This window comes from Zeugodacus cucurbitae, chromosome 6, assembly GCF_028554725.1.
Source record: "Zeugodacus cucurbitae isolate PBARC_wt_2022May chromosome 6, idZeuCucr1.2, whole genome shotgun sequence".
Classification (NCBI taxonomy): Eukaryota; Metazoa; Arthropoda; class Insecta; order Diptera; family Tephritidae; genus Zeugodacus; species Zeugodacus cucurbitae.
This window is the reverse complement of record NC_071671.1, coordinates 36,133,018-36,149,877: the sequence shown is the minus strand read 5'-3', so window position 1 is coordinate 36,149,877 and position 16,860 is coordinate 36,133,018. Positions and strand designations below refer to the sequence as shown.

Genomic DNA, 16,860 nt, shown 5'->3' with positions numbered 1-16,860 from the left:
TATCAAGTTGATATCATTCTCAATCTAGAAAATCTCAGTTAGGGTCCACCATACAATCTAAGTCTAGCTCTAGATATCCTCGGAAAGTTAAACAATTCAGTAAACAAAATTTGAGTTTACCGATGTGATAGATCTAGATTATTTATACTTTATTGACCGAAAGTACTGACGATTGAAAAGTCCACTTTCCATTGATATATATGTACATGAATTACCAGGGAAAAAGAAAGAATGATATAATAATTATATTCATAAATTGCATATACATATCTATAAATGTACATCCTTATATGTATGTCAATATCTCAATTTCTACTACTTGTTATTTATTCAGATTTATCTATCACAATTCGGATATCTACCAGCATCAGCTCGTAATCCTGCTAACGGCGGTTTACTGGATGCAAGCACATGGAATAAAGCTGTGCAGGATTTCCAGAGTTTCGCTGGCTTAAATGTAACCGGAGACTTGGATGAAGAAACTTTGGGACTAATGTCACTGCCACGATGTGGTGTTAGGGATAAAGTGGGGTTCGGCACCGATAGTCGTTCCAAGCGATATGCCCTACAGGGAAGCAGGTGGCGCGTTAAGGCTTTGACATATAAAATATCTAAATATCCTAAACGACTCAAACGTAACGATGTTGACGCCGAAATATCACGTGCTTTCAGTGTATGGAGCGATTTCACAGATTTGTCATTTACTCCCAAGGCTTCTGGACCCGTTCATATAGAAATTAAGTAAGCTCTTTATATAAGTTAATACATACATATCTTGAAAATTTTAATAGGCCTCATATGAAATTAATTAGTACATACATAAAGTGTATGCAGACGAGTGTTGGTAGATCTCAGTTAGTGGATGACTTGATGTATCGTTTGCTAATATCATTAACATATTTTATAGATTCGTAGAAAGTGAACATGGTGATGGTGATGCATTTGATGGTGTTGGTGGTACCTTAGCTCACGCATTTTTTCCTGTTTTTGGCGGTGATGCACATTTCGACGACGCTGAGTTATGGACGATTGGATCACCTCGTGGAACAAACCTTTTCCAAGTTGCAGCCCACGAATTTGGTCATTCTTTGGGGTTGTCTCACTCAGATGTACGTTCTGCACTGATGGCACCCTTTTATCGTGGGTTCGATCCCGTATTCAAACTTGACTCTGACGACGTTCTAGCTATTCAAGCTCTGTATGGTAAGAAAACTGTGGGAGTATCTGATCGTGGCGGTTTCCCAAGAACTACCCAAAGACCAGTGTTTTCACCACCAAAAGCGCCACGAGACGATATTATTTGCAAAGATCCCAAAGTTGATACCTTATTTAATTCGGCCGATGGACAAACATATGCCTTCAAAGGAAACAAATATTACAGGCTTACTGAAAACTCTATTGCTGATGGTTATCCCAAACTTATATCTGAAGGCTGGCCGGGATTACCGGGTAAGATGAAATTAAATTGTTCGCAAATCAAGCAATCACTAAACAAATATATCTGTGATTTCATAAATAGGCGATATTGATGCAGCATTCTCTTACAAAAATGGCAAGACATATTTCTTCAAGGGTACTAAATATTGGCGCTACAATGGACGTCAAATGGATGGTGATTATCCAAAAGAAATTAGTGAAGGATTTACAGGAATACCAGATCATTTAGATGCAGCTATGGTTTGGGGCGGTAATGGAAAGATTTATTTCTACAAAGGTAGCAAATTTTGGCGCTTCGACCCGCTAAAGCGACCACCAGTAAAATCAAGTTATCCGAAACCCATCTCAAATTGGGAAGGCTTGCCTAATAACATTGATGCTGCTTTGCAATACACCAATGGATACACGTACTTTTTCAAGGGTGACAAATACTATCGATTCAACGACAGAACTTTCTCGGTAATTTTTTTACATTACATAGATTTAAGCAAACTTAAAAGTTAAATTTAATAAACTGGTTTAACTCATATAAATTTCTCTTCGCTTGTTTGTATAGGTCGATGCAGCAAACCCGCCATTCCCACGCCCATCTGCTCACTGGTGGTTCGGCTGCAAGAATGTGCCGTCATCAACAGGTAATATTATTGACAGTTCCGACGAACCACTTTTGCACTCGGTATACAACAATGAGGAAAATGATGAATCACTACAATTCGAAGCAGGTGAGTGGAACCGACCGAGGAGCACATTGTGAGAATGAAAAAAGCAATCACCCGTTAAATATAAATATCACAACCAATGTAAAGTTTTTAACTTCTAAAGATCTCTTATCCGTTTAAAATAATTTAATTGGGAATAATTTGAAATTTCTTTGAAATGTTACAAAAAGGATCAAAATGGTATGTTACATCTCATGGCGTTATACATATGTGTCTATAGTTTGATAATTGTCTAAACTCATTAGCTGTAATATTGTTTCTTGTGTTACTTCTATTGTAAAATTGCATACATAAAAAATAGACGACTCTGGAAGTGTCCTGGTGTTCATTTGCGCTGTAATAACTTCATTTCAACTAATATTGGTTATAAGTAGCAAAGCTTAATACTTTGCTCACTCACAATGCATGTTATCATATATACTCGTAAATATTAAATTTATAAGCTAAATTTATAAAATTACATTTTATCATCGAATTATCAACCACACTCATTCCTATCTCCCCTTATGAACATTCGTATATGTACAGAATTGTGTAATTTTTTTCAACTGCGCGAAAAAGTAATAAGAATGGACACATCAGGCTTTCTGCAATAAAACTATGCAATGTTCATGTAAACCTTTTGAACAAAATAACAACAAAAATACATACCTACGTGCGATATAATTTTTATAGACATGTAATAATTTTACTAATAATCGTATGATATTCGAATAAATTTACTCAATTGTAATAAAAGCACTATGTGACAATATTCACACTAACATTTAAAACCTCTTCTTTGTTGAATTGTCGACTATATAATTGCTTGGTGGATAGTACTTTTATACTCATCCTATATTAAATCTAATTTTCTCGTCTCTTGTATGTAATTGTTAGGGCTCTCATTGATCCCGTGTTCATTATCATTCCGTGTTCCTTCAACATACCGTTAAATATATTAATACAAAATATAATATTGATAACCTTGAACATTGATGGCAAAAACAAATTATACTTACCGAGACCAACTGAATAGAAAACTCACAAGTTTCTTTAGAAACTGTAACCTGGTCGGTTTCACTAAACTACATTTGGATAATAGTGATTACATATACAATAATATAATATAAACACATATTATAAACAGAATGCAAATACTATATGATAACAATATGCAGTATATAACAAAGTATTAAACAAAAGCACTTGGTTTATTTTCGCACGTGTATACAGACCTTAACTAATTATTGCTCGTTCACTAATACAACAACAAAATTATTAGCGGCTGAAACAATATAGATAAAAAATACATAGTTTTGGTGTTTTTATTAGCATAATATAATACTTATTTTAAAAATAAATTCAGAATAATTGGAATTCATTTAATCTCGTAAGAGTCAGCATTTTAGCATATGATATATGTATATACAGTGGAACTTCTATAACTCGAACTTCTATATGGTCGAAGATCTCCATAACTCGAATTTTTGAATTGGCAATAGCGTTTAGAAATCAAATTTCATACATACAAATTTGCTTCCATAACTCAAACTTCTATAACTCGAAGTTCTCCATAACTCGAACTCCTAAATTGGCAATAGAAGTCAAATTTCTTACAAATTTTCGTTCATAAATCGAACTTTTCGACCAGGATATAATACAAATTTAAAATTTTACTATCAAGGAACAATTTTAAAGGAGTCCTTATATTCGTATGGAGGCTAACAAAAATATGTTATCACTTACAGATTTCATAAATCGTGTAATAAAGACGTCAAGAGCCAAACAATAGCAAAGTGCAACAAACAAAATTACAGAATACATGTTTTAATGTATTTAAATAAAACTCTTTGCGAAGTAAATAATTAAAAATGTGGGAAAACCTATATTTTACAGCTTTTTGAAAAATTTATGTTTTAATGAAAATTTCTATAACTCGAAATCTCTCGAACTCGAAGTTTTTTTGTGGATTATGGTGATTCGAGTTAGAGAAGTTCCACTGTATATATGTATATATATAAATTAATATATATTCATATGTAGATAAATTAGAAAACACTGACTATGGTACTTTCTGCTTAGGAGAGTGTGAATTGGTAAATAGAACTGCCAATCTGCACAGGGGTATAATATAGTAGCAGAAGAACTATCCACTATTATATAACCAGTCTACATGTTAATTTTTCTATTAGACTATTCTCTACGATTTTAAGCTTTATACACACATTGCTATTCTTTCTATAATTTAAAAATTAAAATCGATCAATCGCTCTCTCTGATTACTCTTTTGTTTTATAGAATAAAGTATTATTTATGTGGGTAATATTCATATATGTATGTGTTAAATATACTCGTAGACGGAACAATGTAATGTTATGTTGAACAGATTTTAGCATGTTTTTGAATAGTGATGAAATATATGTATGTGTATGAAAAAAGGTGCATGCCAAGTTATATATATATGTACATATATATTTAATCAAGTAGCAAATTTTATTGTAATTTCATATTTAAAGAATAATTAAATTTATTACACCCACATTGTTTTTATGCAATTATTTGAATGGTTGTAACTAATTAAATCTTTAATTGATTAACTCATACTACAACTTGCTCTATAATGTTTTAGTTTTTTTGTTTTTGGAAGACGTTATTCCTATATGTGAATGTTAATTTTGAACTGATATTTCTATTATGTACTTAACACTAAACCTACCGACACATTTTATATACATAACTATTTCTATAGATGGCGGTCAAATGACCACTTTTGAAATAAAAGTTTTACTATTTTCTAGTTGATTGTTATTAATACAGAATTTAGAATAAACAATAAACACAAAATAATTATCATATAATAATTAAACTGTCATTTGACCCCTATGGTAGGTTTAGTGTTAAATGCAAATACATAACTGTTTCTTTCCTTAAGATTGCAAATTGTCCAAGCACTTTGCACTGCACCTCTGAGTGATTAACTTTAATCGGTTAGGGATTTCATTATTATGAGATAGTTTTCAAAACAATGTATCGTACTTATTCTAAAACACAATTTGTTGAATTTGGTTTATTTTGCAGGTATTAAAAAACGTGGCTGAACTCACAAAATCGTTTATTTTATACAAATATGTATGTAGTTACAAATATATAGTATAATACATTACGTAGAACACATTTGAAGTTGGTAACAAATTTGATTAAGTAGTGTGTACGAATTGTATATACGAGTATACCGTGTTATTGCCGACAATTAATGTCCACTCTTGTGTACCAAAACTAACCAAATGTGTTGTATGATTGAGTATTTTGACACGCTCATTGTGGCAAATCTGCGTACGTATGTAATATGTGTAATCGTTGCAGATCTGTATGTAGCATTCAGTAGTCTGAAACCCATTAGCCGCGTTTTTGCAATTCGCTTATTAAATTTAGTAATAAATATAAGTATTTACTAGAACGTTCACTAATCACTGTTTAGAAAGTTCTTGTAGTTGTATTTATAGAAATTAGTTATGTCAGTAGTTAGAATTAGATGATTGCTGCTTCTTAATGTATGTATATATGTATTTGAAAATCGCTGGTTGACAGACGATAATTCTGTTATTTTATGCACACCACAAAAGTTGATATGTACAAATTTTGATTTCAATAATTTTTACATTTCTCTTTTTGCCACCAACGCTTACATACATATAATTGCGACGAAAAATTTCCTTTGTGGGAAATTTGTAAATATTTTCTTTCAAATGAAAGATGAGAAACCTGGCAGAGGTAATATCCCTGGTTGGATGTGGAGCATAGCGAATTCCTTCTTTTAATTTTACCATATATGTATGTATATTTCTTAGTTGTATCCAACGATGTCATCTAACACTTAATAATTATGGAAATCGAAATCGATAATTTAGTAATTATGAAGAAATAGTGTAAGAGTGATAAGGCTTATAGTACGATATTGCTTGTACATTTATTGGTTAATGTAAGGGATTAGATATGCAAAGCAACTACGGTTGATTAATATCAACTATTTCGTGTACATGTGTTGGAACTAGACAGCCCATCCAGCCCATCGTTATTATCATCCAGCTTCTTCATTCATCAAAACATAACATATCGCTTGTCTTCGTCAAACTATGTCCAGCTCATGGAGGTTGTGCGTCCAGCAGCAGTAGCAACAGTTGAAGCTGCACTATCACGAAAAAGAAAACTAGCGCTTACTTCTGTGGTCGCACCGTCTCCATGCCGTATTGCCTGCTTACGCGTCGCATGCGTTTTAATGTGAAATTATTGCTTGCTAAGCAATAACACCACACATTCCGAACGAATGCTAGAAAATGTACGTGAGAGTTATTATTTATTGTCGTTTCACAGTACGTTTAAGCATAATTTAGTAGAAACTTTCGTATAATCACATTTATTGCTTTTGTAGCCATATGAAAAACGCTTCATTAAGAGATTTTTATGTAAATTGTTATTCGATTTTTGTAAGAAGTGAAAATTTCTTATCAGAAACCCAACCAAATTTCTTGCCACAACACATATGGAAAACGATTCACAAAAATTCTTCAATATTTTTGAGGCGAATTCGTACTTATAGTCAAATGGGAATATAATCACAAAATTGTTCGAACAATTTACAACTGAATCTCTTAATGAATTTATGTATGTATGTCTGTTATAAATATAAATCTAATATATAAGTATACTTATGTATATATTTTGGTCAATATTGTTCATAATGCTGATTTTTATTTTTATATAAAGAACCACATCTCCAGAGCAGTTTCAATAAAACATTCACATTTAATTGTTTTTAGTATATAATATAAATATATTAATACTTGGGGATTTTTTATATACAATTAACGGATATTCATTACCTTGTACAGCAAAATAATGATGGAAATTAATTTCTTCTCATTTTACTAATATTCATTCAGAATCATACAATTAATACAGAGTGTGAGGAGGGTGCATGAAATCGTCATTATCCAAACTCGAGCTTTATTGCCAGAGAAATTGAACATCCAAAAATACTTCAGGACAACGAAATGTATTTGCTTCCTATAAAAATGTTTTTTTTTTTTAATTAAACTCAAATTATATGTACGCGAAATGTCAAACATTTCATTGAAAATTGCTTTGTGATAATAGTTAGTTAGTTCTAATATTCTATTTTTTTGCATTTAATATGTTGATACATATATACTATTAATAATATATTCAAACACCTAGAAAAAGAAAAAAAATCAAATAGATTATAAATTTAGGACTTCCAACTTTAAAATATAATCTTTGTGTCTAAAAATAATGAAATATCCTGATTCTTAACATTAGATTTACGGACTCGAAATTCGGTATGTTTAAATGCGATTTTGTTGTAAATTATTTATAAAAACTATATACATAATACATTTTATATGTATATAAACTCCACCTTGGCTGTACCCTAATAATTAAAAAATACTGTATCTATGTTAAGAATTTGTAAGCATTAAATCGCAAACACGTCAAATTGACGGGTTCCGTAAATCTACTGTTAATGGACTATTGCAAGGTTTAATATGACAAATTGAAGATTAGTATAGTTCCAATTAATCTATGATTTCTTTGTGAGTTTTTAGTTATAATTTTTCCAAACTTTTGATAATTGAATGATCCTTACTATACGTAAATATATGCAACCTTACGCTTGTGCTCTACCCACAAAGTATTTTGTATATATAATACATATGTATATATTTCACAAAAGATATATATATGTAGCTTTAATGTGTATTAATTACGTATGTTAAAATATCTCGACGAAAAAACATACAGAAAAATAAAGATGAAACTGTTTAGTTTTTACAACGGTCGAATTTCATGCGCTAAATTTTAAAGAAACTCGATTAATTTCTTATTTCATCTCTGTATAACAGAACCTTATTGCTGGCAAAATAAATATATTACTTGATAACTGTTTTAGTAACAGTACATCCAATTTAAGTTATTAGAAATATATCAATAAATAATCCCCAACGTATTGAAATATTTTTATAAAATAGTACAGAAATCAAAGTGTACAAGTATGTACTTTTTGGCTTTGCTTTTTTGGTACGATGAGAACTGAAGTTTGAATATTTAATGCAATAAAACATTTCGTGAAAAAATCGAGCAAAAATTACATACAGATATTGTGTTTTAAAAACTTTATCGTAGATTTTATAATACGAAGTTACATGGGGAATACGTTCTAGTAAGTTATGCATACTTTAATTTAATGTAGTCTTGTAACAATATACTTTATTTAGCCTCTAAAAATATTAGCACTCTTCATTAGTAGCCATTTAATGTATGTATGTATATTAATTAGATTCATTTCACATACAGGAAATGACGACCATCAAGCTCATGACGAATCTCCACAAGCCGATGTTTCGAGACAAAGCAATTCTGCGAACAAATTTCACACATCACACAGTTGGAGTATGCACTTGGCGACGGCTTTGGTGGTGCTCATCAATAAGTTTAAGAGCAGATAAAACGTATGGACGTGTATTTACGTCAATAATATAACGCCAAATATATGAGCAAAGAAACTGTACACAACTCTTCACCCAATTCAATAAGTGGCCGCGCCTCCCCCTCCTTAAGCGTTTGGAACTCATGTACACGAAAATTAGCTTTAAAGGAATATATAATTAACTATAATAACGTACATATGTACTTAGGTAATAATTTACTGTTAGTTCTTAGCTTAAGCGATGCAAAAAATTATGACATTTTAGCTAACTTAGTGTAGACTACGTACTTTAGTTTTCCAAATAATAGCATCTGTGGTAATGGGGCAGAAGAGTGGCTACAAAGTTATGTATAAAGTGCCCTTCAGCCATTGAAAACCACATTCTTGAAAATTCAGAGTTTTTTAATTCGAGCTCTAAAGAAATCAAAAGTTTACTTCTAATGTCTAAAGAGTATAAAATCGACAAAGGAATATTTTCGAAACGAAATTTAACCATTTGTTAATATGCGTCACATATTTTTGCTCCAGATATATTAAACCACTTAAAGTGCTCTCTTAAAAATGTCTCTTAATCGAGTTAAGTTGCCATACCTGGTAGGCATCGAAATGTTTACATGTACATAAATAATTAAATATTGTATTTCAGCATTGGAATTAAAAGTATTTAATATTGATAATATTCGATAATAATATTGCCTTATAACCATGTAAAGTAAATTGTAAATTATTTTTTATTCATAAGAGATATATGTAAGATCGCATTTGTAATAACATTTTTATTATTATATCTTAGCTATTGTACATTTTATTGTATGTAGAGACATTTTCAAACCACGGAATTAATATTTAACTCCGGATATCGAAGTCATGATAGGTTTGTTCAAATGATTGTATATACTTAAGTGAATGAGCTCAAATGGAATTGTCGCAAAATACAAACATACACTAAAATATTGCTGTTTCATTTTAGATATTCTATATAAATATATTCATTTCGGGAAAAAGAAGCAATAAATAAAAAATAATAAAAAAGTATGGGATTTCTTTGGCACTAATTAATTCATGGGAATTAAGGAAGTCATTTAACCTACATATAAGGAACTTTATACACATATGTATTATTAGACAACAGTTACTTAAGCGACGAGTTCAGACAGAACAATCAATTACCAGTGGTATTAAAATTGTATATACTCCTGGGAATGAATTCTTTCGAATTTTACAACAATACAATAATAACAATAGAAAAGAAACTAAAATTTCGTTGGTCATTTAACAGTCGAATGCGAAAAAAGTGTAACCTAATGAAGACATTAAAAACCGAGATTCAAAATGTGCATAAATATAGAAACAGATCATTATAAAGTTACCTATAAAGTGAAAATATATCCATCTTCTTAAGTAAATCGGACTTAGGACTGAACACTTATTAGCATCGAATCAAAAGGAATTCAAAATTGAAATCGGTCTAGTAGTTTCTGAAATATGATTTTTGACATAATCGGACGACGCCACGCCCATTTTCCTTTTTTTTTTAATCTGAGTGCAGCTCTCCTATGCCATTTCTTCTGTAAAATTTTGTGTTTGCGACGATTTTAGTTAGTGTGTTAACGCACTTTTAGTAGTTTTCCATATGACCTTTGATGGGAGGTGGGCGTGGTTGTTTTCCGATTTTTATGGTGTGTAATTGGGTACGTAAGGCGCAGAAATTTTGGTTTATACGAGTATAGCTTTATTGGTTTGCCCCCCTCTTTATGGGGCGGGGCCACGACCACTAAGTAAACAGTCGATTTGGTGCTGCATCAATGCCTTACGTTTTCTTTAATCAATTTAAATGTATTTCAAAGTACAACAAAAATATACATATATCTGTATTGTCATTATTGTCAAAAAATTGTCCTTTAGTCTACATCTGTAAAAAAAAATTTGGCAGCACTCAGCAAGCGGTGATAAAATTTTTAATGAGGTATCTGCATATTATTTTGCACGAATTCAACTGGATGACTTTGTTGTTGTTTCCCATGTACAATTTTTGACAAGCGAGCAGATAAGTGACCAATCGATTACAGCTTAATATAAAATATAATAATTTATTAAGACGTAAAACAAATAAAATGTCGACAAGTGGTGAGCGCATTCCAATGGTGTTATCGCTACAACCTGTTTTCCCAAATGAAAAATTAGCTGTCAAAGTGCTGAAGTGACAGATCATGGCAGCAATCTGACATAAATCGCTGCCTATAGGCAACATTGGACATGAAAGGGTTAAAACGCGGCCGAAGGCCACTATCACAGAAAGGAGTTCTACTTCAAAAAACTTCGAACACCCCTGGTTTTGGACACACCAGGGTTATTTCTTTAAAGCGCAGCCGAAGGCCTCCAATGCACAAAATAGTTCTACTCGAAAAAAAATTCAGACATCCCTGGAAAGAATTGTTATATACATACTTGATGCAGAAGAAAGCTCTACGACAAAGTACTATGATATGCAAATAAATAAAACGCAGTATTGCAAAATCCTTCACATATAGTTTCTAAGATGTGGCAACGCTCGGTTTCCACATAATTGTAAACACAGAAACCTTCCCAGCAAGTCATGGGTACTGAAACTCCAACACATTCAAAGAAATTTTAATAATACCACTACATACACACATCTGCAACAAAGGGTAAAATGTGCATGAACATTTACCTCAACTCTTTTGTCGTACAGCACCCTGAATGAGAGAAAGAAACAACAAAAGTTCTCGTGTGTTTGAACAAGTTTTGTTTTGAGCTATATCATGGCTGCTTATGAAGTATTATTTTGCGTGTTTTATTTAAATCAGTGATCTGCAGCCTAATTAAAGTTTAAATTATTGAAGCATGCATTTTTAAATAAGTAAAACGTAAAATAAAAGTATTCTAAAGCCAAAATATGGAATTGATGGGGGTGATACAGTAATACTTTATCACACTGTCAATTCGAAGCACGCAATAGAAGCTAAGCCAACAATAGTCAACATCAAGGGCGAAACCATCCCTACAAGACGGAGCTAAGGCTGAGGCGTTCACGACCCACGAATGGGAATAGGAAACAGAAGAATTATCAAATGGAGAACAGAAATGTGAAACATAGTGAACCAAATTGAATAATGTGCAGATAAAATATCACAATGAACATAATTCTTAAAATTTTCATTTATAAAATGATCCAATATAATAATGCTTATTTATAATTAAAATTATATGTTTTGTTACAAAAAGTTCGCCATTTTGCCAACTTTTTTGTTGGTTGGAAAAGTGAAAAAAATTCTTTATAAACGACTTTTTTGTACTATTGTTGTTTAATTCCGCCATTGCGGACTTCTTTTTCAAGTTAATACATTTTTCACTTAGAATTTTAAATAATAATTAAGCACTAGCCTTGACTTCAACTATTTGGTTTTATTTTTTGGTTTTATTGTTCTGTACCACCGTGCAATTTTGTTTTGCTGTGTTGTGTTCGGGGTCGTGAAAGTTGTCACTCAACAGGAACTTAAAACCCAAAAAAGCTAGCTGTAAACGCCTGTCGTAATCTTGTCTTCTATCATTCTTGGGAGCTAACTCATACACCACTACACATGCAAAGTCTTTCAGCTTTTACCAACACATACGCAATAGTAACTTTTTGTAGTTAAATGGCAATCTCGGTAGTTAGAGTGGCAACATTCAATAACCCTATTTTTTGCATGTATAAGAGAGAGATGCACGTACTACAATGAACCGATAAAAATCTCCGCCATGGCCGCCATTCATATGAAAAGAAAATTTGATGTGAGTGGATGTAAGTGCGTATTAATAATTTGTTACTGATATTCGCCCCTATTCCCGTTGTCGTTATCGTTTTAAAACGACTTCAGAACGCCTATTTGGTATTCCTGTTGGCGTTAACGACTTTTATCGAAAATAAATTGAGATTCCTCAATTTGAAACGACTATAGAAACGACATAGAAACAGTCGTTTTTTGTCGTTGCTATAATTGTGAGCGACATAGAAACGACGCGGTTGTTTGAAGGAATATTTGAAGTGAAGATAAAAATTCCAAATCGGAAACAGTTTGAAATTTTAATTTCTGAAATGGCAAAATATCCTGCATATGCCAAGGACTTTAGAAAAGGGATAAATCCTTTAAATATCGATTTTTTGGGAGGGATATTTTTTTTCTAAAAAAAAAAAAAAATAAATCCAATCCATCGCCATCTCGCGTCGGAAATTATTGGCATTAATAAAATTGCATTTTTATATCTAAGAGTACATTTAAGATATGAAACGTCTTAAAATTCAAAACGAAGAAAGAAATAGTACTCCAACAAGACGAGGAGTTAATAAACACCTAACCATGTCTCCTTTGGCTGGACCATTAGGTAGAGTAGTCGGATTATACAGAAGCAAGGAGCATGAGACGCTGGAAGTATAACACATTTCAGAAGAAAGTTTGGAGGACACAGATGTCACCACTACTTCTTTTAAAAAATCAAATAAAGATGGAAGACTAACATTGTTGGACGTAAGTACAATAATTACAGTGATAACGTTGTTCAGAGTCAATAGAGAGTAGCATAAAATCCATTAAGGACTGCTTTAAAAATATGTCTCGTTACATAAGAAAGAAATTTGTATATGGGAAAAGAGCGCCTTAAAGTATACTATATAAAATATGTATACAAATTTCGATAACTTTTCTTAGGCGTTACGATATACTTCAAGAATACCAATTTAGGAACGAAACGACGATAAGATCGACGACGACTTAGAAACGACTATTAAAACGACAACGACAACGGGAATAGGGCCGATTATTTTATTTATATTTAATTTTCTCTTTACAGAGCGGTACTATTGTTGACTGGATGCTGCAGTTTATTTTAAGGAAATAACTGCAGAAAATGGCAAAGCGAGCTGCAACGCACATCTGGTGCGTACATGCGAAACTAAAAAGAGAAGCAGAACAAGGATTATGCCACTTTAGGCAGATAGGTGAGTTGATAATATCAAACCTTATGTATATACTAAACATAAAATCTTTTGTTAGAATATACTTTTATCTTTTTATTATCCTTTTCAGATATTTGCAAACTAAGGAGGAAAAATTAAAGCTTAAGCTGAATACTATTGGTGGCTACAATGACAAGTCTGAAAGCACTAATAATGTTGAGAAATACAATTTGGAAACATGTACGTGGGAGAGCATGCCTGCATTGCCACAGCACTTACGGGGCATGAATGTGGCGCTATTGAATGAAAGCATCTACGTTTTGGGAGGACATGTGCACAATGCAGCTGCGCCATTGGAAACTGTGTATAGGTATGTGGAATTTTTTTTAATTAATAAATAAATTAATTAATTACTTAATAAATCTATTAATTTATTAAATAATTAATAAAAAAATAATAATAATTTATCAATTAGGTTAGACAATAACGGCACAGAGTGGCAGCAGGTCGCCAATTTGTTGAAACCACGTTTTGAAGCAAACGTCCCGGTATTTGAGGATAAAATATATGTTTTTGGTGGCTTGTCAGCTGCAGGAACACCACTTGCCGATTGTGAATGCTATGACGCAGTGAGCAATACTTGGACACAATGTGCTGATATGCTGGAACCACGCTAACATTTAACGGTAAACATACACAAGTTCGAATAAATTATTATGCTCTACCTTTTCCAGTTGACAATAGCAAAGGGGCAAATTTATGTGTTAGGCGGTACAAAAAGTGTTGGTGGCGTTTGTGTGCCATCTTATGATCCATTCAAAAATTTGTGGACAGAGGTTTGTTACTGGTAAACACAACTTTATTGTTTAATATTAATAAATTTACTTTCAGATTTCTCCAATGACTAGCCATTGGCGGTCTGGCAAATCCAAAGGACAATTAACTTCTCTTCTTCTTGACTGGCGTAGACACCGCTTACGCGGTTATAGCCGAGTCCAAAACAGCGCGCCACGTATCCCTCCTTCTGGCAGTTTGGCGCCAATTGGTTATTCCAAGCGAAGCCAGGTCCCTCTCCACCTGGTCCTTCCATCGGAGTGGAGGTCTCCCTCTTCCTCTGCTTCCACCAGCGGGTACTGCATCGAATACTTTCAGAGCTGGAGCACTTTCATCCATTCGGACTACATGACCTAGCCAGCGTAGCCGCTGTTTTTTTATTCGCTGGACTATGTCTATGTCGTCGAATAACACATACAGCTCATCGTTCCATCGTCTGCGGTATTCGCCGTTGCCAATTCTTAAGGGACCATAAATCTTCCGCAAAACCTTTCTCTCGAAAACTCCTAGTGCCGTCTCATCGGATGTTGACATCGTCCACGCTTCTGCACCGTAAAGGAGGACGGGAATGATGAGAGACTTGTAGAGTTTGGTTTTTGTTCGTCGAGAGAGGACTTTACTTTTCAATTGCCTACTTAGTCCATAGTAGCACCTGTTGACAAGAGTGATTCTGCGTTGGATTTCCAGGCTGACATTGTTATTGCTGTTAATGCTGGTTCCCAGGTAGACGAAATTATCTACAACTTCAAAGTTATGACTGTCAACAGTGACGTGGGAGTCAAGACGCGAATGCGCTGACTGTTTGTTTGACGACAGGAGATATTTCGTCTTGTCCTCGTTCACCACCAGACCCATACGCTTCGCTACCTTATCCAGTCTGGAAAAAGCAGAACTAACGGCGCGGGTGTTGTTTCCAATGATATCGATATCATCGGCGTACGCCAGTAGCTGTACACTCTTATAGAAGATTGTACCTTCTCTATTTAGCTCTGCAGCTCGTATTATTTTCTCCAGCATCAGGTTAAAGAAATCACACGAGAGTGAGTCACCTTGTCTGAAACCTCGTTTGGTATCGAACGGCTCGGAGAGGTCCTTCCCGATCCTGACGGAGCTTTTGGTGTTGCTCAACGTCAGCTTACACAGCCGTATTAGTTTTGCGGGGATACCAAATTCAGACATCGCGGCATAAAGGCAGCTTCTTTTCGTGCTGTCGAAGGCAGCTTTAAAGTCGACAAAGAGATGGTGTGTGTCGATCCTATTTTCACGGGTCTTCTCCAAAATTTAGCGCATGGTGAATATCTGGGCTGTTGTTGATTTTCCAGGTCTAAAGAGCCACACTGATAAGGTCCAATCAGTTTGTTGACGGTGGGCTTTAGTCTTTCACACAATACGCTCGACAGAACCTTATACGCGATGCTGAGGAGGCTTATCCCACGGTAATTGGCGCAAATTGTGGGGTCTCCCTTTTTGTGTATTGGGCAGAGTACACTGAGATTCCAATCGTCAGGCATGCTTTCTTCCGACCATATTCTGCAAAGAAGCTGATGCAAGCACCTTATCAGCTCTTCACCGCCGTATTTGAATAGCTCGGCCGGTAATCCATCGGCACCCGCCGACTTATTGTTCTTCAAGCGGGTAATTGCTATTCGAATTTCTTCACGGTCGGGCAATGGAACATCTGCTCCATCGTCGTCGATTGGGGAATCGGGTTCGCCATCTCCTGGTGTTGTACTTTCACTGCCATTCAGCAGGCTGGAGAAGTGTTCCCTCCACAAACTCAGTATATTCTGGTCATCAATAACTAGATCACCTCTGGGGGTCCTACAGGAGTGCGCTCCGGTCTTGAAACCTTCAGTTAGTCGCCGGATCTTTTCGTAAAATTTTCGAGCATTACCCCTGTCGGCCAGCTTGTCAAGCTCTTCATACTCACGCATTTCGGCCTCTTTCTTTTTTTGTCTGCAAATGCGTCTCGTTTCCCTCTTCAGCTCTCGGTATCTTTCCCATCCCGCTCGTGTTGCGGTCGATCGCAACATTGCGAGGTAGGCAGTCTGTTTTCTCTCCACTGCGAGACGACAATCCTCGTCATACCAGCTGTTTTTTGGCTTTTCCGAAAACCAATGGTTTCGGTTGCAGCTGTACGTAAGGAGTTTGATATGCCGTCCCACAGCTCCCTTATACCGAGATGCTGATGAGTGCTCTCAGAGAGCAAGAGTGCAAGTCGAGTAGAAAATCGTTCGGCTGTCGGTTGTGATTGCAGCTTCTCGATGTCGAACCTTCCTTGTGTTTGTTGACGTGTGCGCTTTTCTACACAGAGGCGGGTGCGTATCTTCTCTGCTACAAGATAGTGGTCCGAGTCGATGTTGGGACCACGAAGCGTACGCACATCAAAAACACTGGAGACATGTCGTCCATCTATCACAACATGA

At 34.3% G+C, this 16,860-nt stretch overlaps 2 protein-coding genes across 12 annotated transcripts in view; both read left to right on the top strand.

The window, feature by feature from the left end:
* The window catches only part of LOC105219853 (matrix metalloproteinase-14), a 42,401-nt gene extending 32,807 nt beyond the window's left edge, over positions 1-9,594 (top strand). For 4 of the 11 annotated variants that reach the window (XM_054234636.1, XM_054234638.1, XM_054234635.1 and 1 more), the window contains exons 3-8: positions 335-741; positions 908-1,449; positions 1,520-1,896; positions 1,994-2,159; positions 5,892-5,909; positions 8,511-9,594. In XM_054234636.1, coding sequence (XP_054090611.1) covers positions 335-741; positions 908-1,449; positions 1,520-1,896; positions 1,994-2,159; positions 5,892-5,909; positions 8,511-8,662 — 1,662 coding nt within the window. In that variant the 3' untranslated portion in view covers positions 8,663-9,594. Of the gene's footprint in view, positions 1-334; positions 742-907; positions 1,450-1,519; positions 1,897-1,993; positions 2,160-5,216; positions 5,668-5,891; positions 5,970-8,510 lie in introns of those variants that run through there. The other 7 variants (XM_054234640.1, XM_011196195.3, XM_011196198.3 and 4 more) reach the window with 7 other exon arrangements.
* Positions 9,595-13,062: 3,468 nt separating this feature from the next.
* Positions 13,063-14,277, top strand: LOC105219856 (kelch-like protein 5). The gene is made up of 3 exons (XM_054233472.1): positions 13,063-13,076; positions 13,731-13,970; positions 14,076-14,277. Exons 1-3 carry the CDS (start codon positions 13,063-13,065, stop codon positions 14,275-14,277), a joined length of 456 nt encoding a protein of 151 aa, XP_054089447.1.
* The last annotated feature ends 2,583 nt before the right edge of the window (positions 14,278-16,860 follow it).